Source organism: Lutra lutra, chromosome 10 (assembly GCF_902655055.1).
Source record: "Lutra lutra chromosome 10, mLutLut1.2, whole genome shotgun sequence".
NCBI lineage: Eukaryota > Metazoa > Chordata > Mammalia > Carnivora > Mustelidae > Lutra > Lutra lutra.
The window spans coordinates 97129849-97152554 of NC_062287.1; the positions used below are offsets into that span (position 1 = coordinate 97129849).

The 22706-nt window shown below is 53.9% G+C and overlaps 1 protein-coding gene and 1 long non-coding RNA gene across 7 annotated transcripts in view; one reads left to right on the forward strand and one right to left on the reverse strand.

Moving 5' to 3' along the window:
- CREB3L1 (cAMP responsive element binding protein 3 like 1) overlaps nt 1-22706 on the forward strand; it is a 34483-nt gene that overhangs the window by 6459 nt on the left and 5318 nt on the right. Inside the window, exons 1-8 of one of the 3 annotated variants that reach the window (XM_047693197.1) lie at nt 7478-7547; nt 12170-12398; nt 14970-15154; nt 18266-18344; nt 20059-20216; nt 20906-21055; nt 21213-21271; nt 21461-21529. In XM_047693197.1, the coding sequence (XP_047549153.1) occupies nt 12206-12398; nt 14970-15154; nt 18266-18344; nt 20059-20216; nt 20906-21055; nt 21213-21271; nt 21461-21529 (893 nt within the window). In that variant the 5' untranslated portion in view covers nt 7478-7547; nt 12170-12205. Of the gene's footprint in view, nt 1-7477; nt 7548-12169; nt 12399-14969; nt 15155-18265; nt 18345-20058; nt 20217-20905; nt 21056-21212; nt 21272-21460; nt 21530-22706 lie in introns of those variants that run through there. The other 2 variants (XM_047693196.1, XM_047693198.1) reach the window with 2 other exon arrangements.
- Nucleotides 52-8342, reverse strand: LOC125079523 (uncharacterized). Of its 4 annotated transcripts, none has more exons than XR_007121140.1 (5): nt 8315-8342; nt 6865-6937; nt 5682-5797; nt 4225-4282; nt 52-1734 (listed from the first exon to the last, which is right to left on the reverse strand). It is a non-coding gene; the product is annotated as an uncharacterized LOC125079523 (long non-coding RNA). The 4 variants fall into 4 exon arrangements; XR_007121139.1 differs by lacking the exon at nt 8315-8342 and adding an exon at nt 7494-7577; XR_007121138.1 differs by lacking the exon at nt 8315-8342 and adding an exon at nt 7472-7577.

Consider the following 22706-nt stretch of genomic DNA (forward strand, 5'->3'; position numbering starts at 1 on the left):
AACCAGCTCCAGATGCTGGAGAACAAGCTGTTCTTCTGAAAGTCTCTGCGCTCCAGGGGGCAGGATGGAGGAGGAAGATTTGGGTGGAGTTAAGTCAAGACCGTGAGCATTGCTCTGGCTGGAACACTGTGTAACCCCCTCAACAGACGAGGGGAAGTCAGAATAAGTGGCAGGACCCTTGACCAGGATGGGCAAGAAGAAGGTAAGGGTGGGAGCGTCTAGTTCAGAAGAGGCTGGGAGGCACAACAGATGGTCTAGAACTCTGACCGTCACAGAAAATATGTCAAAGGGATGAATTTCCTTGGAATGTCAGAGAGTCTGATCTCCATGGCCTGGATATACCATGTCACCAGCAAAGTCAACTTGACAACTGGGGCAATTACGGGCTTCCCTGCTGCTGACTTCGCCATGCCTCCTCTCCCAACTCTCGTGGGACAGAGCCCTCACCGCAGCTTCCTTGGCCCTTGGCCCCTGGTTCTTGGCCCAGGAGCCATTTCACCCATCCCAGAGAGGCTGACACATCTGGGCTGGGCTGTGTGGTCCAGCAAAACAGCTGGACGGCAGCAGCTGTCCCCCTTTTCCCCTTCCAAAAGAAAAACAAAAATGAAAGCAGCAGAGGAGTAAGGCAGGCTCTTCAGGCCCTCCTGGAGAGCCGGGAGGCCGTTTTAAAGCAGTCACTGAGGGGAACTGCTTCTGAGGTGGGGAGGCCCAAGCCCTTTTCCAAGTGTGCCCCTCTGCCTGGGCCGTCCTCACCTCTCCTAAACTCACTGTGTGACCTTGGACAAATCACTTCCCCTCTCTGGGCCCTGGCTACATCATTGCTGAACTAGACTGAGAGTTCTTTGAGAGCAGGAACGTCAGATGATTATTTTTATCTGTTGCCTAGTTATAGCTATAGGGACTGAGTGCTGAGGAAATGCTTATTTATTGGATGGATGGATGGATGGATGGATGGATGGATAGAAGGGAGGAAAGCAAGGAAGGAGTGGGGAGGGGTGATGGATGGATAGATGGGTAGATGAACAGACAGTGGAAGAAAGGACACTTCCACACTTCAGCTTTAATGATACTTTTTGTTAAAGTGGACTCTATTTTTTATTGACATAGTGAATGTTAACCTAAATTCCACATCTACCTTTCACTTTACCATACTAGCCTTTTCTGTCATAAAAGAATATAGGTGATGCATGCATATGAATTATAAAGGGTAATAAAGTAGATATGTGTGTACTCACTACCCCTGTTAAAGAACTGGGCCCAGCTCAGAGTATCTGGGTCTCTCAAAGCCACCTGAGTTTGGGGGAGAGGTATTCTAGGGACCCTGAGTCCACTCCACTCTGGGCAGATTCTGAACAGGAATGTCCTGGGACCTGGTACCTACTCCCAGACCCAACCTGACCAGACAGCAAGCCCACAGGCCAGATAGCTAATACCTCAAAAACACAGGGGTCCTGAGCCATCTTGAGATGGGGTGGGATGGCCATGAATGGTCTCCTTTAATGGCTCAGACCTGGGAGCAAATCTTGGCTCTCACTATCTGTCATCTCTGTGAACTTGGGCAGGTGCCGGAACCTCTCCCAGCTGATTTTCCTCATCCATTAAGTGTGACCATAGGACATGGGGTTCTTCGGAGAATTCAGTTAGATAAGGCCTAGCACAGTGCCGGGCACATAGTAAGGCCTCCATAAATTGTAGCTGTTGCCACTGGTTTTATTCTGATTTCGTTGTCATGGCCTGAAAGGGAGGTCCCCAGCATTGGCCAGTCCTCGGAGGAAGGTCCCAACTTCTCCATCCCTGTGATGAGCCCTGGTTGTAGGAATTTTATTTCCCTTATCTGTCTGACCTCTTGGAAGCTGGAAGGCTCTTCTGAGTAAAGACAGAAGATGCCAGACCCCCTTCGCAAGGCTCTTTCTGGGCTTAGCCAGGGATGAGCGACATTGGGACCCCAAGTGAGGACCCAGTGCATGGAATTTGGGGGCATAGTTTTTACCTGGCTTTGTACTGGGTATTGGGACAGGGCAGCAGAAAATCAACGATTCCTTGAACAACCAGCATTGTCATGTTTGCTTAAGAGCACGAACTCTGCAATCAGAGCTTGGGTTCAAGTCCTGATTCAGTCTCTTGCTGAATGAATGAACCTGGGGAAACTACTTAACTTCTCCGGGCCTCAGTTTCCTCAACTTTAAATGAGGATACTACCTTATCCTCTGAAAATTAAATGAGATACTACATGGAAGGAGCTACAACAGTGCCTGGGACATAAATATTAGCTATTATTATTATTATTATTTTCATTATTAGGCATACTATATGCTAGGTCCTGTGTGAGGCCCAGCAGAGGGTTCAAGGATGAACTCCATCCTGCATCCTACCCTCAAGCAAGGAGGTAAGAGTTCAGAAGGAGAGATGGGTCCCATTGTGCCTACTTAGAGTTCAGGACATGATACTAACCAGTGACTCAACAATCTATAAGTGCTGTAGCGGTTCAAGAGGGGCATCAGGTGGTATGGTGGGCGACCAAGGAGGGCTTCCTAGTGGAAGTGGCATTTTAATTGGGCCTTAGGGGATGATAGGAGTTGGAATGAAGAAATAAAGGGCAAAGGTATTCCAGACACTAGGAATGGTATAAGCAAAGGCCCTGGGGCACTGAAGCTCAAAGCAGTTTCAAGGAGCTGGGAGTGGTCATCCAACTGGGATGGAGGGAAGAGAAGGACGAGGGTCTCCAACTACAGTGCTGAGTTGAGACACATGAATAACAGAGCTTCAAAGCCATGCTTAGGAGATAGGAGTTTTTCAGTAGGGAGGAGGGAGCCAAAGATAGTTCTGAGCTGGACAAAGTGGTGGTCCCAGTGACTCTGAACTATCTCAGTGCTAGGAGGTCTAGGGTCCATTAAGAATCCTCTGTCAGCCTGTCTGGATGCTGAGGGACCCTCACCAAAGGGAGAGAGGATTGTGTTTGGAGTCCGGAGCAGCCTGAGGCTGTAGCTGAGCCCAGGTCCCTTCTCTTCTCTGACTTCCACCCTGTGCCCTGATGTGACTCTCACACTGGGCCAGAGTACCAGTTCTCATCAGGCTCTTTCATCTGTAGCCCTTGGGCCAGGCTGACCTGGAGAGGCCCAAGGCAACTCCACCCTTGCAAGGAAACAGGCTTCGCGCTGCAGGGCCGAGAGCTCCAGCCTGAACCATGTCCTTCCTCCTGGCCCGACCCCAGGGCCCTAAAGGGTTCCCCCATCCCTCCAACAGCTTAGGACCCTCCATTCTCAGGCAACAGCTCAGGACCCTCCACTCTCAGCCCTACAGGGACATGTAGGGTGCTGGGGGTCTAGAAGGATCTGAGCCCTCCTTCTGAGGCCATCCCAGTCTGGCACCCTCACCTCCTTGGCCCTCCCACCCATCAGCTAAGACAAGATGCCCAGAGCCCCTTTCATCATCCTCCCAGAGAAGAGGCCCAGCCCTGCCCTCTGCTGCCCCACGGCCTTCACCCCTTCCTCTCCCAGAGCTGCAAATCAGTTCCACATTTGGGATCTGGCATGCACTATCTGCTCAGAACTTTCCCCTCCCAGTTAGCTCAGGCTCCCATCTCCCCCCACCCCACATGGTCAGCCCATGGGGTCTGCAGAAGGGGAAGGGCTCTTGCCTTCCGTGACCTCTTCAGAGGTCTGAGAGGGAGCTAGACTGTGGCAAGGCACCAGAGGGACCACGGACAGGAGGCCCTACTGGAGAGAGATGAAAGAGAGAGTAGAGGGGGTGGGGCCAAGACAGAGCTTGAGCAAAGCCTATGAGGGGATGAGGGGTTGGGGGTGGTGAGGGAAGGAGCGAGGTAGTTCCCAGCTCAGCACATTCCTGAGACATCTGGACGCGCTGGAAGGGCCCCAGCTGGCCCGCATGGCTGTGGCTCCAGCTTCTTTGCTCTGTGATGTCAGGACCCAGCACTCCCCCTCCTCTCTGAGTCCCACTGGCCTGAGGTCCACCTTGGGGCTGAGTGTTGGGGTCTCCTCCCCAGACCCCTCACTCTCATTGAGCAAGAATGAGGCTGCTGGGGCCCCGGAGGAAACGCCTGCCCCAGAGGAGGGCCTGGGCATGGTGGTAGGAGGCCCACACCAAAGGCCCAGGGGTTTGCCTATACGACGGACTCCAGGAGATTCCTCTCGGAGGCTGACGCCAGCCCCTCTCTTCTCCTTGGAAGGGAGATACAGAGGAAAGGCTCTGGAAATGGCTGCTTACCTCAAGCTGTGTGATGCTGAGCAACTTCACTGTCTTCCCTGGCTCTCTGTTCTTCTCTCTGTAATAATAATAATAATAATAACAACAACAACAACAGCTCCATGTCAGTGAGACCCTTCCACACATCCTGCATTGTGTCCCAAACTTTACAAATGTCATCATTTATTGAAGCCTCATGGCACCCTAGTAGTTAGAGATCAGAATTCCTAGTTTAGAGCTGGGACTGGGGCCCAGAGAGGTTAAGAAAGTTGCCCAAGGCTACACAGTAAGTAACAGCCAGAATTAGAACTGGGTCGGTCCGCCTCCCTTGCTCTTAACCATTGAACTCCACTGCCTCTGTGAATAAGAGGGGACGGACCTAATGATGCCAGAATTCTTTTTAGCTCAAAAATGGTGATGATTTTTTTTGGCGATCGTGGGGCTCTTCAAGAAGGGCAGGGGCAGGCATTAGTCACACACTGGGTGGGGGAAGGAGAACAGAGGCAGCTGGCTTTGAAGCATCTGATGGGTCAGGAGTCTTTGGAGGTCCCCTCCCTTGGAGTCCCAGAGAGGCCCAAACCCTCGAGGCTAGAGACACAGCCTGATCCCCAGCCGAACCCAGGGGTCCCGCACCTTCTCTGAAGGCAAGGAGTAAATAAGGAGAGAGAATGCAGCGTCTTCCAAAAATAAAACCTGAGGACAACTCAGACAGGCCGGGACAGCTGAGGAAGCCAGGGGCCGAATGCTGAGTGCACTGGAGAGAAGGAAGAGGCCAAGGGAATTCCAGCCAGAGCCTGGTGGCAGGCTCCAACTGAGAAGGGCCTTCCAGCTGGCCAGGGGCCGGGAGAGCAGCTTGGCTGGGTGGCCACGGGGCTCTGTTGACACTCTTGGGCCTAGTCAAACCCTGAGGGCAGCTCCTACAGCACCAAATAGGGGACTCTGGTCCCTGAGAACTGGTCTGTCTGGGGCTTAAGAACAATAGGGCCTTGGGAAAGAACCACCTGGGTACCACAGGCCCCACTAGGGAGGAGCTGAGGGAAGGAGGCCAGGAGCATGGAAACTCTGCCTGCAGCGGGAGTAAGCTGGCATGGAAGTGGAATTCAGGTCAGTCATTCCTGGAGGCTCAGCTGCAGAAGGAAGGCCTCAGTCCATTAACTCACTGGCACATTCCTTCATTCACCCATTCGTTGAGTCCATCAGGCAGTCACTCAGCAAACAGCTGAGCACCTAGCATGTGAGGGGACCAGTGCTGGGCTTCGGAGATACACATGAGAACTGGCCACAGCAGACATAGAGGCGATGTGGCTGGATCATCTGAAGCTATACTAAGACACTAGGAAACTATCCTAAAGGCAGTAAGGAGCCATCGATAGATACCGAGGAGGAGAGTCACATAGTCATATTGTGTTAGGAGATACCTCTTAGTGGAAGGTAGAGAATGTTCTGGAGACTGATCAGAGTTCAAGCCTTAGACTTACCTTCCTCAGTAGGGTGTATTCATACTGCTAGTCAGAAAGCCTTTTGTGAGCAGGAGCTGGACTTTGTTCATCTGTATATCCACAGGCCTGGGCACATAGTAGGTGCTTAGTAAATCCTGAAGGAATATATAAGTCATGAATAAATGGATGTGATTAGATGTCCTTATTCTCCAGAGGCCCCCAGTGCCAGCACTGGGACTGAGTCTCCAGTGTCCTGAGCTGTTCCACAGGGATCCTCTGGCCACCGTGTATGGACCAACATCTCCAGCAGCCAGACCGTGGGCTGCTGTGCCCTCAGTGGTGCCAGTCACAGCTAATCCCAGCCCTGGGCGGCGGCACTTGCTGCCACCGCTTCCTCCTGCCCAGACAGTACCTGGCACTAACCCCAGGGCTGGGCCACAGCACATGGGCCGCCTGGTTGGAAGGTGCCAGGGGCTGGCCAGGAACCTGCAGGCCAGCTCTCTCTGCTTTCCTGAGGGGCCTGTGGCCTGGCCAGGGAAGGGTTACCAGTGTCAGGGGAGGGGAGCAGAGAGCCACACCAGCAGGGCTGGGGGCTACAGGGGAGAATGAGAACACCACGCCCTCCCCAGACCCTGCTCTGGGGGGGGGGGGGGGAGAGCAGCCCATGGTGGGCGTCACCCTGCGCCTGCCCTCCTCTCTCCCTTCCTCTCTCCAGCACAAGAACGGAAAGGCTCAATCCCTGTGTCATCCCCTCCTCCAGTCCAGACCTCTGTCCCAGCCCCAGGCGAGCCTGGGACTCCCAATGCTGCCTCGCTGGGGGTCATATGACTCAGGCGTGTGGGTTGGCGCAGTCAGCCTCTAGTTCTGTGGTGGTGTGACATGTTGTGTGTGTTCAAGTGAGAGGGTGCGGGGCCGTGCCTGACCATCTCTGGGGTGGCTGCGCGCATGTGCATGTATACAGGAGAATGTGTGTCTGTCTGATCACCCCTGGGGAGTGTGTCCTTGATGGGGCTGTTTGGTGCCTGCCGGCGTCAGCCTAGGGGAACCCCTGAGCGTGTGTGTGCCAGGCTGGATGTGGGATGTGTCCGAGGATGTGGATCTTCCGTTGTGTGGTATCAGAAAAGTGGTGTTTCCCTGTGTAAGAAGGAACCTCACAGCCCACGTCTGTAGAGCACACGCACATATATGCACACACATACACACACAGAGATTTTCTGCTTACTTGGACTTGGGCTCTGTGGTGAATAGTTCGGTAGGGGGAAAATATGAAACCTCAGCAGCCGCCTTCCCTGGGCCTGTGGGGAATGGGGGATGAGAGTGAGGTTGGAGGTTGGAACAATGTGTCCCCCTCCTTAACCCCCATGCCCTTGCCAGGAAGACTCAGGGACCAGCTCCAGGGACTGGAGAACTGGCTCCATCCCTTCCCAGTCCCCAGGGAGGCCAGGACAGAGGAAAAGAGCCCATTCTCTGAAGACTTGTTCGCTTCACCCTTTTCCTGTCTACCACCCCAGCCTCAGTAGGAACACAGTGTATAAGCGATGGGGGAAACTGAGGCCTGGCAAGGAGATACCACCTGCCCCTGCCCAGGTCTGCCCCGGAGCACAGCTGGATCTTGAACTGGGGACTCCCAAGTCTGGGTCCAGGGCCTTTTCCCCTTCACGGGAGGACCTTTGGTTCTGGCTCTAGGAAGGGGCCCCCAAATGCCCGGATGGTGATGCTTAAGGACAGGGAGGGCCTGACAACCAGATACCCAGGGGCCCACCTTCTCTCCCCTAAGTCCCTCCCTGGTCTTTCTTGAGCCTACCCCGCTCCCCACCACACACACACACACACTCAGGGCACATCACTGACTCAGACTGGTAGCCCTTCAGCTTGAAATGGGGTCGATTTTCTAGTGACCACGAGGCAAGTAACCGTCCCGGAATGTATGGGTCAGTATGGTGGGCGGGGGGGATGCCTGCGGGGGAGGGAAGAGGGAAATGTGAGAGGACTCTCCTCCCATCTCTCCCCAGAGCTAACTCTTGGAAGGAATGTCCGGGCTCGGGATTTCCCCCCCACTCCTTATCCCACAGCTCAGGCTGGACCCACTCTGGTCTCCTCCCTCCTTCCCCCAAGCACGGACTGAAACAGCGCAGCCGAGGGAAGAGGCAGAAGTCAGGAACCCGGGGGCATGAGCCGTGGGGCTAGGGGCGGAGGGAAGGGGGCGCTCTGAGGCTGCCCCAGGATGGGGGAAGAACCTTCTTCCACACACTGTCTGGGCAGACTGCTGGACTCCCGGAGCTTTCCCCTCTCTGCCTTGACCCCAGTGAAGAAATTACAGGAGGGGAACTGAGAAGAGCTACAGATGGTCCTGTTACCGCCCCCAAGAGCGTTCCCACTCCCCGCAAGGCCAAGGACCCGCCCCCTGTCCCTGTGCCCTATGGTAGGGCTGCTCGAAGAGGGACGAAGGGAGCTGAGCTGGAAGAGCCGTGAAGGGACTTAAGAATTGCGGCTCGGCCTCCCCAGCGAGCCGGGGACGTCGGGCGAGACCCTCCCTCTCCACTTCCCCCCGCCTGATGGGGGGCCGTGCAACTCATAAGGCTCTTGGGACTGCGTGGCGCTGCCGGCCTCCTGAAGCTCGCAGGGCCGTCAGTGCCTCTGCCCCAAGCGCAGAGAATCACGCGCGGTCGGACCTGGCGCTCCCGGCCCTTCCCAGGCCCCCGCGGTCTGCGAAGCGCCGCAGCCTCCTTCGCTCGCTCCCCGCTGCAGGCTGCCCGCAGCCTCCTCCCATTGGCCAGGAGCTCCGCGGGACCCACCAATGAGCAGGCCGGACTCCAGCGCGGGGCGGTCCCATAGCGCGCGGGCGTTAACCTCTGGCGGGCGACTTGTGACAGGCGGGACCCCGTGCTTCTTTACATTCAAAGGGCAGGCCGCTGAGACCCGGCTGTGGCTGCGGGTGTCGCCGGGAGTGGTGTGCGCGGGGATGCAAGCAGGACAGTCCGAGACCTCTCCGACAGACAAGAGAGAGGGAAGCCGGGGCTAACTGCGCGTGGCCTCCGAGAAGGAGCTTATATTGGCAGGACTGTAGGAAAAAGTCTTTAACGAGGAGGGAAACAAATCATAATATTTCCTTCTCTGGCTTCCCATCCCGGTTGCCTGGCAAGGCACCCCAGAACGCTCACCACCCCCATAGAACCCTATCCCCCCCCGTTGACCCACGACCCCTTGCCATTTACAGATTTAACACCCCCCTCTCCCCCCACCCCGAATAATTTCTTTCGGATAGTCTTGAAAAAATCTCAGCTTTTAGCGTGCGAACTGGAGGTAGCGCTGGTGTGGTTGGGGGTTTAGGGGAAATGCGGGCATGCTGGAGCTGAGGAGGCCCGAGATCCCCGGAGTGGGCTTTCCAAGGTTGGGGAAGGGTGGGTACCGTGGAAGAAGTGAGAGGACAAGGAGAAGGTGATTCCCATTCCTGTGCAGCCTTGGAGCTGCAGAGAACCCCTCCCTCACCATGACCAACTCACTGTGTCACCCTGGGTAGGTGGCTTTCCCTCTCTGGACCTCAGTTTCTTCATTAGGAAATGGGTTGGGAGTGGGGAGTGAGGACCGTCGGCTTTCTCCGGTACCTTTTGTCTCTAATGTGATGATACAAACCAGCCATAACTGGGCTGCTTTGAAAAGTCAGGCACCAGGTAGAAATAAGGCCACAAAGCTCTCCGAAGGGAGTCCCTTCTGGTATGTTCCCTTGAGTAGGAGATTGGCCTGGAGGTAATGAGACATGCCCACCATGACCACCAATGGTCCCACCAGCACACAAGGAAGCTCTGAGCAAAAAGGACCGTGTTTTCTGAATGTCCTCCCCCTCCCCCCCACACCCTGTCTGCCCCTTGGCCGCCCTCCCCTTACACTTGGCTCCCACCCTCTGGAAGCTCCATCCTGCTGGGCCTTGGCCACTGTTTCCAGCAGGTGGGGGCTGCTCTCAAAAAGGGGCCAGCTGAGCTCCCTGGGCAGGATCTGCAGGCAAAAGGGGTCTCTGAGAAGGGCCTATTTCATCTGCCTGGAGTTAAGGCCTTCAGGGACCCCAGCCCAGACTGGAGGAAGCATTTCTCCTCTCCCAGGCCCCAGGAAAAGGCTTGGCAAACCCTTATCGCCTGAGAAGCAGCTGCTGGAGGAATACCTTAGCGGCTGACTCACTGCCCTCCCTTACTCACCACCCCCTCCCACTGGGCCCCACACCATGCCTCTGAGAGACCTGGAGAGAAAGGGCAGGGACAAAGCGCCCCCAGCTGGGCTGGCCCAGTTCTGCAGAGGGTCTAGCTCGCATAGTCACAGTCCTGGGGCGGGCTGGGGGGGGGGGGGGGGTACCTTGTAAATGGCCTTAGTGAGGGATCAGTTATTCTTAGAGATGTGTTTAGTACTAGTATCTCCTCGTACTGCCTCACCCCAGGCGCTGATGATCAATTGACATACTGATGGCATTGCCTTCTGGGGTTCAAGGCCATGTCCCTCCACCAACAGTTACCACAGGCCAGGTGCTGGGATCCAGCAGGTGAACGAGATACAGACTCTGTCTCAGGGAATTTTCAGACCGGCAAACAGGCAATTTGTGAACAGAGCAATGTCTGCTACAGTTGGGGAAGGACTGGACAATGAGGGGTTGTGGACACTTCCTGTTGTACTTGGCTTCCCTGGGACTCAGTTTCCCTCTCTGTCAAATGCAGATATGCAACTTCCTTATCCCATTGGGTGATTATGAGGATTAACTAAAATCATGCATATGAAAGCACTTTGGAAGGTTAAAATCACAGTAAAAATGGAGAGTAGATAATAAGTCCTGGCAAACTGGGAGAAGTGGGGAGAGAACCTGCGTTGATGGGTTTCTGCATTTATTTTGTCCTTGATTCTTTGATCATTCTTCAGCTCAGCTCAGGCTCAGACAGGCTTTTGGCAGCTGCTATTTTCATACTAATAATGGCTACCAACCACTGAGTACTCACTACACACTAGGCACCATTCTGCTATGTGCATTAATGTATGTGTGTTCTGTGTGTAAGGGGTACACATACTTTACTCATTTTACCCTCATAATCCTATAAGGTGAATATTAAGCACCTCACAAATATTTGCTCTTCATGACAACACTATGATGTAGGCACTATTATTTCCCCTTTGCAGATAGGGAAACTGAGGCACAGAGAAGTGAAATATTCTCAAGCTTATTCTCAGAGGGCCTCTCTGTTCACCCCTTCAGGACTGGGGCAGGCTTTGAGTATTCCATGCCAGAAAGGGCCAACGGATCCAGACCTCGAGCCACCCCCCCAGAAGCCAGTCATTAACCCCTCACCAGGCTGGACTCCAGGACCTGAAGTAATCCCCCTCCCACCGCCTCTTCCACCCCACCAGCAAATGTACTCAGTCAGTAAATAATGAACAGCAGTAGTGTTTCCTTACATGTTTATAATACTTTAAGAGAGAAAAAATAAGCACCTACTACATACCAGGCACAGGGTGTTTTATTAATAATAAGAGGCAGTGTTTGTTGAATATTTATTATGTACCCAGGACCATCCTCACAACAATCCTGACAGAATCTGTTATCATCCTCACCATACGAAGAGGAAATGAAGCAAAGAGACGTTAATTAACTTTCCCAAGATCTCAGAGACGAATATTTTTCAACCTGTTTTGTTTCTAAGAAATGTATTTTACTTCATTACTGAGTACACACACACAACTGGGACGAGAACCTCACCAGGTATTTTAGCTCCCTACATGAAGGCAGTCTGGTATTTTCTACTCTTCCTGTTTTATTTTTTCTTAAATCCTGGTTGTGACCTACTAGATTGATTTCACAACCCGTTCATGAGTCCCTGAGCCACAGTTTCATCAACACTGAGTCATAGCTACAAGTATCAAGGCCAGGATTCAAACCCATGTAACATGGCTTTGGAGCCTAATCTCCTGGCATAAAGTACGTCTGGAAGAGCAGTCTGGAGGCGCAAGGACAGGTGCAGACTGTGCTAATGAGGGGAGGAGAAGCCTTGATAATCCCCCACCTTGCACTCCAGTGAAAGATACCAAAGTCACCAACGCGTGTCTAGGATGCAGACTTGTTGGTGTAGACACACCCTCTTTATTTAGTCTTCCCATGAAGTAGGGTGGATGGAGAATCAGTCTGAGCGACTGAACCAAGGTCCTGGAGCCAGAACTGAGAGCCTGGTATCCTGTCACCTGGTCCAGAGTTGCTACTGCGCCCTCCCATTAAGGATAATGACAGTGAGGCGGGAGATGGCAAACTGGGGAGGGGGGCAGGGGAGTGGAGTGAGAGGTAGTGGTGACAGTGGTGATGGTCATGACAGAACCCATAATATTTGGTCCTGGGTACATGGGTAGTGGGGAGGGTGGTGGGGTTACTGATGGCAGGAAGAATAATGGGGAGGTTGCAGTGACAGTGGCAGTGGAGGCAAGTTTGGGAGCCCCACTACAACAGCTTGTGCGCCCCCTTTCCAAGCAAAGCTGACTGCCCCCTCCCCCTCCTCCTTCCCCAGCACTTCCCGGAGCACCTGGACCACTTTGCGGAAAACATGGAGGACTTCTCTAACGACCTGTTCAGCAGTTTCTTTGATGATCCCGTGCTGGACGAGAAGAGCCCTCTACTGGACATGGAACTGGACTCCCCCACGCCAGGCATCCAAGCTGAGCACAGCTACTCCCTGAGCGGTGACTCGGCGCCTCAGAGCCCCCTCGTGCCCATCAAGATGGAGGACACCACCCAAGGTAAGAAAAGGTAGCAGGACCCAGGGACAGCCCAGACCCCAGGACCCCCAGGAGGGTTTGATATGAGAGAGAACAAAAAGGCAGGGGGCCTCACTCCTCTGAGAGGTGTTTGTGGGTGACTCCTCCGGGAAGCCCCTGGGCATCTCAGCCTGCAGTGCCCTTCTCTGCTCCCTTGAAAGCTTCCTCCGCTCCTCAGAAAAATGAGGCTTCAGGAAAGTTCTTCAGGAGAGTTTTACCGTGTTCACACACACGGTAAAATGCTTGGTAGGGACATGGGAGCAAGCAAGCCCCCTACCCTTGCCACCATGGCATCCTCCAGCCTCGAGGGCCCATGTGCAGGGTACAGGGTGCGAACCTATCTGGCTTCGCTGTGCGTTTGGATGCTTCTCCCAGATGCCGTGTGATCTTGAGCAAGTTGCTTTATCTCCCTGGGCCTGTTTCCTCAGTTATAAAATGAAGATAATAAATGTGTCATAGGAATTCTGGCCAGGATTTTTAAATCTATACATAAAATACCCAGTTGAGTGCCCAACACATAATATATAAAAAGAATTAGTGGCTATTTTCACTGTGAGTGTTAAAGTCTTGTTAATACTTCAGCGGCTGGCACAGGGACCAGTATTTTTAATTCCGCTTTCTCTTCTGAGGACAGTGGTCTTGAATGAGTTTCTTAATATTCTCATCTATAAAATGGGAAGAATAATAATGCCTGCCGCATAGGAATATTGGGAGGAATGAAAGACTTCAGAAGTAGCGAGGCCTGAGAGCCTCACTCAGATCAAGAAGTGTGTGCTGCTTCTGAGGGTCTTTGAGATCCCCCCAGGGGCAGAGATGGGACTTGGCATCCCCACCCTGCTCACCTCTGTGGGGGCAGGGACACCGCCTGGGGTTCAGATGGCTTCAGGGCTGGGGCTGCAGAGGTCTTAGCATCCCTGCATGCCCTGGCCTCTCCGGGAAGCTTCTGGAAATCGTATCAGCAGGTCCTCAGGCCCCACCCTGGGGAGGGGCAGCGTGTGGGGTGGACCTCCTCCCATGGCAGGTTCTCCATCCACCCCTACTAGGCCAGCCCAGGCTGGCCACCCCAAGTCTATTTTTAGAGCAATTTGTCTGTGGGCCCTTTGCAGGGGTAGCTTCCCGGAGGCCGGACAGCTGGCCCTGTAATTTAGGAAGATTGTGGGTGTTCCTGGAGCCCTGAGGCAGGCTGTGGCCCAGAGCTGGGGCACTCAGGCTCCCAGCAGGGTGGGGCCTCATCTCTGAGGTGGGACCGGGCACCACTGACCCCCTCTCTCTACCCACAGCAGGCCCCAAAGGCCAGAGCACCCTGGTCCTTCCCTTGCATCCCCAGACCCCCGCCTCATCTCACCACTGCTGGGGGCTCACAGGGCTGACGTGGAGTGCAGGACTGCAGGCACTACTCAGGAAAAGGGGTGATGCCTGCCAGCCCTGTGGCCCAGGTGAGGCCAGGAGCTCCACTAAGAGGGTAGGAAGTGGACATCCCCTAGGAAACCTGCACATCACACCTCACCACCCAGGTGCCCTCCCCACCCCTACCTCCTCACCACCCTCCCCAAGCCCGTCGCCAGGTCCTGTGGATTCTCCTTAAACTTGTCTCCAGTATGTCCCTTCCCCTCCATCCCACTGTCCCTTCCTTTGCTCAGGCTTCATCTTCTCTTGCTGGACTATGTCACCAGCCTCCTGCGAGTCTCTTTGCCTCCATCTTGCCTGCAGTCAGGCCCTTCTCCATACGCACGCAGCATGATTTTTTTTGACATTACAAATCTGAGCATGCTTAAAACCCTTTGTTGCTTCCCCATTACCTTAAGGACAAAGTCACAGCTGTGAGCCCAGCCTCCAAGGCTGCACTACCCCTGCTGGCCTCTGTGGGCCCACCTTCCCTTTCCCTTTGCATTGCAGCTGCTCTAAACTGCTTGCGAGGGGCGCCTGGGTGGTTCAGTGGGTTAAGCCGCTGCCTTCGGCTCAGGTCATGATCTCAGGGTCCTGGGATGGAGTCCCGCATCAGGCTCTCTGCTCGGCAGGGAGCCTGCTTCCCTCTCTCTCTCTCTCTGCCTGCCTCTCTGTCTACTTGTGATCTCTCTCTGTCAAATCAATAAATTAAAAAATCTTAAAAAAAATAAAATAAAATAAACTGCTTGCGACTCTCACAAGGTCCTGAAAGCCTAGCACAGTGCTCAACAAATGTTCACTGAACAGCAATCATTCTATTAACAATAGCTAGCATTTACTGAGCATTTCCTTCTTGCCGGGCACATCTACAGATGAAGAAGCTAAGGCTCAGAGAGGTTAAGCAACTTACCTAAGGTCACACAGCCAGTCAAGAGGGGTCCAGATCTGTTGTCCATGCCTGCTCTGTGAACTGCTGAGTAAAGTAGATGCCCACCCCCCCCCCAACCTGTCTGGCCCCAGCCTGCCTCACGTGCCCCACTTTGCCCTTGCCTGCCTGTACCCTAGTCTCTCTCCTCAGCCCAGTCTAGAGCAGCTCCTAGGGGGAGGAGGGCAGCAGAGCCCTCTGCTCGGGGAATCCCCTGAGCCTGGTCCTGCCCCCTTCCCCAGACGTGGAACATGGAGCATGGGTGCTGGGACACAAACTGTGCTCCGTCATGGTGAAGCAGGAGCAGAGTCCGGAGCTGCCCGTGGACCCTCTGGCTGCCTCCTCGGCCATGGCCGCTGCTGCTGCCATGGCCACACCCCCGCTGCTGGGCCTCAGCCCCCTGTCCAGGCTGCCCATCCCCCACCAGGTGAGCCTGAGGACTGTTCCCAGGGGCTGAGGGAGGGACCCTGGGGTTGGGGGTAGGGGTGGGCCTCTGTGGGAAGAGGCCTCGGAAGCCTTGTGTAGCCCGGGGCTATGTGAACTGGGAGCAACGTGATCCTGGGGCTGAGGGTCAGAACTCATGCACCAGGCCTCTGCCGACCCCTTGGGCTGCCCCTTCCCCGTCCTAGAATGGGAACAAGCTGTAGCACCCTCGGAGGAAGCCGGGGCCCCTCGCTGTGTGCAGAAGGCAGCTGACAGGGACCTGGGCAGGGCTGAGCACCAGGGGCCTCAGGGATGGAGAAAGCCCAGGTCAGACAGCTCCCTCAAAGTGTTGGGATTTTAAAAAAGAAAGACCAAAATGAGAATACAACAGTTGCGCTGTATTTCAGTTGTATATGTTTGTGAGATCGATATTTTTTACCTCATACACTCAGGCCACCCCTCCTCCCACCCACCCCCCCCATGATATGCATTCAACTCTAGATCCAACATGAACATCTGAAGAGTCTCCTGGGAATGCGAGCCCCAGACTCTGGGCCCTGCCTGGGTCCCAGCTCAGCTCTCATTTGTGCTCTGGGCATGTTGCCCTTCTCTTTCTTCCTCAGCTTTCTGATCTGTAAAATGGGAGCATGAACTGCCTCTAAGGGGCTCCAAGCCCTGAGTCTACAATGTAAGGGCCTGGTTGAAATCCCTACATTTGGGGTTTGACTGGCTCTGCCCCCTGCTGGCCACACCTTCTCACCTGATCAAAATGTATGTGGCCCAAGGCCAAGATTAGCCCCTTCCTACCCACCGGCCCCCCACTGACCCAGAGGACCAAGGGCCCCTTGCAAAGACGGAAGATCTTTTGTGACCATCTCCAAGATGGCTCAGCGACTCCTCAGGTCTTGACAAAGCAGGAAAGGAAGGCACAGCAGCAGCAGCGCAGCAGCAAGAGCCAGTCTCGGGAGGCTGGGCACATGCTTCAGAGAGGGAAACTGAGGCTCAAGGAGCTAAGCGACTTGCCCAGAATCACACAGTGAGAAATAATGAGCTGCAGGGCGCCTGGGTGGTTCAGTTAGTTAAGCATCCCACTCTTGGTTTCTGCTCAGGTCGTGATTTCCAGGTCGTGAGATCAAACCTGCTTAAGAGCCTCTCTCTCTCTCTCTCTCTATCCCTCCTCCACCTCTCTCCCCCCCTCTCTAAAAAAACAAAAACAAAAATCCCACACACGGAAATAATGAACCGCATTCCAAAATTGGCCTCCAAGTCTCAGAAGCCCACACTTTCCACTCTAGTAAGAGCATGATGCCCTTGTGGAAGGTCCAGGAACCAGAAGCTGGCATTGTCGGTAATAGGCTGCATGACCCACCCTCCTGCATCACAGTGCCTTCTCTGTCCCCTGAGGGCTGAGCTGGGATGTAGACCAGAGACTCTCCAAGGTCCCTGGCAACTTGAACCTTCTGTGATTCTTACTCATCTGCCTACATTGGAGGCTCTGTGTCCCACCCACAGTGTCATGGCCTCTCTCTGCTGGCTGTGGACCCAAAAGAGACTCAGTCCTGAAATCCAGCACCCAAAAACATGGTGCCTTCCACAAAGAGAGGACCAGTTAGATGCATATTGAGAATCGTGTGTAGGAAGCCAAGCATGTTCTTTTTTTAAATTCAATTAATTAACACATAATGTATTATTAGTACCAGAGGTAGAGGTCGGTGATTCATCAGTTGCATGTAACACCCAGTGGTCACTACATCACATGCCATTCTTAATGTCCATCACCCAGTGACCCCATCCCGTCACCCCCTCCCCTCCAGCAGCCCTCAATTTGTTTCCAATGTTTAAGAGTCTCCCGTGGTTTGTCTCCCTCTCCGATTTCATCTTGTTTTATTTTTCCCTCCCTTTCCTATGCTCCTGTTTTCTTTCTTAAATACTGCATATGAGTGAAATCCTATGATAATTGTTTTCCTCTGATTGACTTATTTGCATAGCATAATTCCTTCTAATTCTATCCATGTCATTGCAAATGGCAAGATTTCTTATTTTATAGCTGAGTAATACTCCATGATATGTATGTATGTGTGTGTATATATATACACACACATATATATCACATCTTCTTTATCCATTCATCTATCAATGGACATCTAGGCTCTTTCCATAGTTTGGCTATTGTGGACATGGCTGCTATAAACATTGGGGTGCACATGCCCCTTCAGTTCACTACATCTGTATCTTTGGGGTAAATACCTAGTAGGTCATGCATGTTCTTGATGCCCTTTCTGGAACAGCAAGTTGGAACATAAAGAAATAGCAGTGCGTGTTTGTTTAAAACATAAATCTAGTTCTGTCAGTCCCTTGCGATACACCCCATCAGGGACTCCTTATTGTTTCAGACTTCTTTGCCTGGTCCCTTTCTACCTTCTGTGAATCCTACCACCACCCCCACCCCCACCCCCCGGCCAGGCCTTCCAGTCTTGTTTCCTACCACTCCCCCCGGCACACCCCAACACTCTGGACACCCCAAATACCTGCAGATTCCAGAGCCAGCCATGCTCTCTAGCCCCTTGGGCCTTTGCAGTTGGGAATTCCTTTCATTTCACTTACCACCTGCCTTGTCCTTTATCTGGAACGTTCCTGTTTATACTTCCAAGGTTCAGCTGCCTAGAGAGCTCACCCCGCGCCCCCAGCCAGTTCAGGCCTTCTTCATCGGCGCTACTGTTGTCATTCACTGAACAGCAACAATGTGCCAGACATTACTTTTCTCCTCTTGGCAACCCATATACCAAGGCCTGTGACCTTCAGAGTCAGCAAAGAGCAGCTTCCATTAAAGAGATGGCCTTGCCCTTGGAGGCCGCAAGAAGCCCTCCTTCTCCGAGCTTAGGTCTAAACTACACTAGCTACTTAGCTATCATTCTCTTCTCTTAGGTCTGACTTGACTTCTCGAAGCCTGAGAACTTGCCTCTCCTCCGTCTGGGCTGTGCCCAGAACCCTGGGTCTATCCACCTCCTTAATTGTGCAGAGCAGACCGCCAGCTCTAGGGAGGGTGGGAGGTTGAACGGCACGGTGGGGACAGCCCCAGGGGCAGCTGATGGAGCTGGACCTGTCTCTTCCTCAGGCCCCAGGAGAGATGACTCAGCTGCCAGTGATCAAAGCAGAGCCCCAGGAGGTGAATCAGTTCCTCAAAGTGACACCGGGTAAGTGTGTCCAGAGAGGGACTCTTTCTTTCCAGTCTTGGGCAGACAGCATCCTTTGGCCCAGCCCATCCATCTCCCTCAACAGCTCCCATATCTCCCCAGAATATCCTTTCCTCCCTGCCCTGTGCACTTTCCAACCATCCAGCTCCCTTTTTACCTAGTCTACAACTGTCATCTCTGTTATTGATGCCCTCACCCTGTTAGCTAATCCCCCCTCCTGTCATTCACTAATGGAAGCCCACTCTATGGCCACCCATCCATCCACCCATTCATTCATCCATCCATCCATCCATCCATCCATCCATCCATCCAAAAGAGTTCGTTGGGCATGTCTAGGGAAGCAGAGACAGAAGACAGGTCCTGTGCCCAAGTAGATCACAGAGTAGTGAGAGCCAACTTCATAGCACACATAGGGGTTAAAGATGGCAGATTTTCCAGGAGGCTGTGGGGGCACATTCCCAGATCTGACAGGGGAGAAGGGAACAGAGAAAGCTTCTTGAACTGGCCAGAAGAACAGGCTTACCGAATATTTCCAACCCTATCTCATTAATTCATCAAACATTCATTGAGTATGTACTGTGTATCAGGCTCTGGGCTGAGTAGCACAAGGTTTAGAAAGATGAATAAGACCCAAGCTTCGCCCTCCCATTGCTCACTCCCTCGGAGAGAAGATTCACAGAAGGTAGGAAGGGGCCATCGTGAAAACACGTCATGTTGGAAAGCGCCCTTCAATCCATAAGGCATCTTCACAGACATGAGCTCATTGTGTCCTCACGGACCCTGAAGTCCATTCATTCCCCTCCAGCAGGGAAGTGAGGCTGGGAGGGGTTAATAAATATGACTACAGGTCACACACCTGGGGTGCATGACAGCAGAACTTGAACTCAGGCCCCCTGACTCCACATTCCAGGCTCTTTACATTATGGCATTCTTAAGAGGCAAATGAAAGTCCAGGGAGGGAGAGAGGACTCCTCCAGGGGGGCAGCTCGAGGCAGAGTCTGGAAGGATGCGGCTGTTCCTCCAGAGCCTCAGCCGGCTCTGCAATGATCAGGGCTTTCTGTGCTGTCCTGGGAGCTCTCCCTGCACTTGGGCTCGCGGTCCTCGTGGCCCTACCCAGGCCTTTCTCTGACCATCTACAGCGTGTCAGTCTTCCTGATGCTGTGGCCACAGAGCAGCAGTGGGGAGGGGAGGCCTGAGCCCACAGGGCTCCTGGCCGGTCTGCTGAGAGCCCAGTGCCTGCTGTCCTGTCATGCTCAAGTTGGAAGTGGAAACCCTGGGATTGCTGTGGCTGATGTTTGGCAGTGGGAAAAAGGAAGTGACAGAGGCTGTTGCTTGCCCCATCTAATCCCCATGGATCTGGCTGTGGGCAAACTCCAGTCCCCTCTGGGGTTACCAGTGGAGGCTCCCCAGGGCCTGGACCCTGTGAAGTCAGGGAGAGGGTGGGACTTCGAGAATCTGGCCTCCATGATAGTCACACCAGGGACTGGGCTTAAAGGAGCCAGGCTTCTGTGGTGTCGGAGACGGACTGGCATTCAGAAATGAACTTCTGGGATGTTAGCTTAACTTTCTGACATGGCAGAGGAGCTTCTGGGATAGCTGGTCAAGGCCCCAGTATTCCGTCCCCCACAGTGTCGGGGGGACCTGGCTGACCTCTGATGTCCAAGCAGAGGTGGGCTGCAACCCTGCTAACCTGGATTCCCCCTGTTCTCCCCAGAGGACCTGGTGCAGATGCCTCTGACGCCCCCCAGCAGCCACGGCAGCGACAGTGACGGCTCCCAGAGTCCCCGCTCTCTGCCCCCCTCCAGCCCTGTCCGGCCCATGGCCCGCTCATCCACGGCCATCTCCACTTCCCCCCTTCTCACCGCCCCTCACGTAAGCAGATGGGGGCGGGCTGGCCCTAGAGAAGAGGGATTGAGTAAGTCCACCTGCAGGCGAGCAGCGAGGAAGGGTCTAGGACCTCCAACCCTGATGGTCCCCGTCCCCACAAGCATTCAGAGAGGTGTGTGCCCGGCAGATGAGAGTGAGAATCTTTTCATCCGGCTCTGGGGTAAAGAGGAAACAGGTAGAGAAGTCCAAGAGGCTGCCACATCCCCACTGTGGCAGGGACTAGAGGCAGGACTAGAACTCCACATTACCATGGATGGCTCAGGCCAGCTCCAAGGAGCACTGCTTGGGGAGTGGTGTTCAGGAGGCCCAAAATTGCCCCGGGAAACATGGAGCTGAGTCCTGTGTGGAGCCTCCCAAGCAAAGATCATAGTGCAGGTAAAAGGGTTGCTGTCTAGCAGCTCCAAACAAGTAAGTTTTGAGGCTGTGGATTCCAGGATGGGGTCGGGGGGGCCCCCACGCCCACCCTGCGATAATATACTGAGTACCTAACATGCTGGGCTCCAAGCACTGTTGCTACATGTTAGCGGATTTAATCCAGGTCCACCCTATCTCAGATTAGGAAACCGAGGCTGAGAGAGTCAATGCCTTTCTTGAGTCACGCAGAGTCTATGGCAGAGCTTGGATTTGAACCCAGGGCTGCCTGGTTCCTAACCAGCATGTCTGACTTCCCACAGAAACTACAGGGGACATCAGGGCCACTGCTCCTGACAGAGGAGGAGAAACGCACCCTGATTGCTGAGGGCTACCCCATCCCCACGAAACTCCCCCTCACCAAAGCCGAAGAAAAGGCCTTAAAGAGGGTCCGGAGAAAAATCAAGAATAAGGTAAGGCATGAGCTGGACCCTGGCCCTGCCCCAGGGCTGCTTCCTTGGTGGATGGGAGCCTCTGCTCCCCTGGTGATAACAGCCCTAAAATTGTGGGAGCTCCCCGGAAATGGCTATGTGGCTGTGGTAACCCCTGTTTTGGCACCTCCCCCTCTAGATCTCGGCCCAGGAGAGCCGCCGTAAGAAGAAGGAGTACGTGGAATGTCTAGAAAAGAAGTAAGCATTCTGAGCAGGGTCGCGGGCCTGGGACCCACTCCCCATCTGCCCCTCTCCCCAGTGCTCACTCCAAGGGCACCAGAACAGGAGTGGGGATGGGGAGGTACTCAGGGAGGGGTGGGCAGCGCAGAGGGAGCAGCAGTGAGCCTAGGGACTGCCCCTGAGCTTGTGTCTGCTTGGCCCCCTCAGGGTGGAGACATTTACATCAGAGAACAACGAACTGTGGAAGAAGGTAGAGACCCTGGAGAATGCCAACAGGTAGGTAGTGCCCCCTGCATCGTCCGTGATCCCCGTCCTTCTCCAGGCAGGGCCCGGCTCTGGCATAGTTCTGGGAGGCAGGAGACAGGCCAGATGGCTGAGTTCAGGATGACAGGAACCCCAGAAACATGGAACACTGCAGCTTGGAACCCCTGGCTTCCCATCCTTCTTCATCCACACATAGGTCTAGACACCTGACAGGCCAGGTGAGCCGCTTAAATGAGTTGGTGTAGGGCGGTGGCCTTCAAAGCGGAATTCCCCAGGCCTGGGAACCATTGGAAATGCTGATTTTCAGGCCTGGAGCCGGCCTACTGAATCAGGAACTCCCGGGGAGGGCTCAGCAATCTGTGTTTTACTAAGCCCTCCAGGTGATGTTGACGTACCCTAACGTTAGAGCCCTAACGTTAGAACTCCTGGCACGGGTGCTTGCCACTCCAAGCTCTTCTCACCAACAAGCAGCATCCGCACCACCTGGGGGCTTGTAAGAACCACAGGATCTCGGAACTCTCCCCACCCCCAACCCCAACTTGCAGAATCAGAATATGCATTTCACCAAGATCCTTCCATGATTCACACGCACTGTTCCCTTTGAGAAACCTCAGTACAGGGCCCAGCACGTAGCACCTACCTAAAGTCACAGCCTGGGTTTTTTAATCCCACTCTGCCATTTTTGTGATCCTGCGAAAACCATTAAAGCTCTCTGGTCCCCGGTTGCTTTATCTAAAAGGGGACGATAGAAGCTCTATCTCCCAGGATTCTTAGGAAGATTCAATGACACGGTGCAGGTAAAAGGCCCAGCACTGTGCTTGGCATTTAGGAATGCTCAATTCATGTTAGCTTTTCTTCTCCTCTTTTTTTTTTTTTTTTAATGGTTATTCTGAATTCTTGATAGTGCCTCGCCATGAGCCCACAGTAGGTCTCTGATAATTATTTGCTGGGGTAAATTGAAATGACAAGAGACGACAGCTGGTACTTAGCCAGTGCTCAACAGAAGGCTTTCTCCTTCTTTCCTTCCTTCTCCCCCAGCTTCTCCAGCAGGATCCAGCCACTCCCCCTAATTGACCTGGGATCAAGAATGCCCCCCACTCAGGGAAGGGGGGCGGGGGCCCACACCCCTCACCCCTCTACCTCTGGCCCAGATTCCTCTCTCAGCCCAAAATAGGGCCAGGCCCTTGGA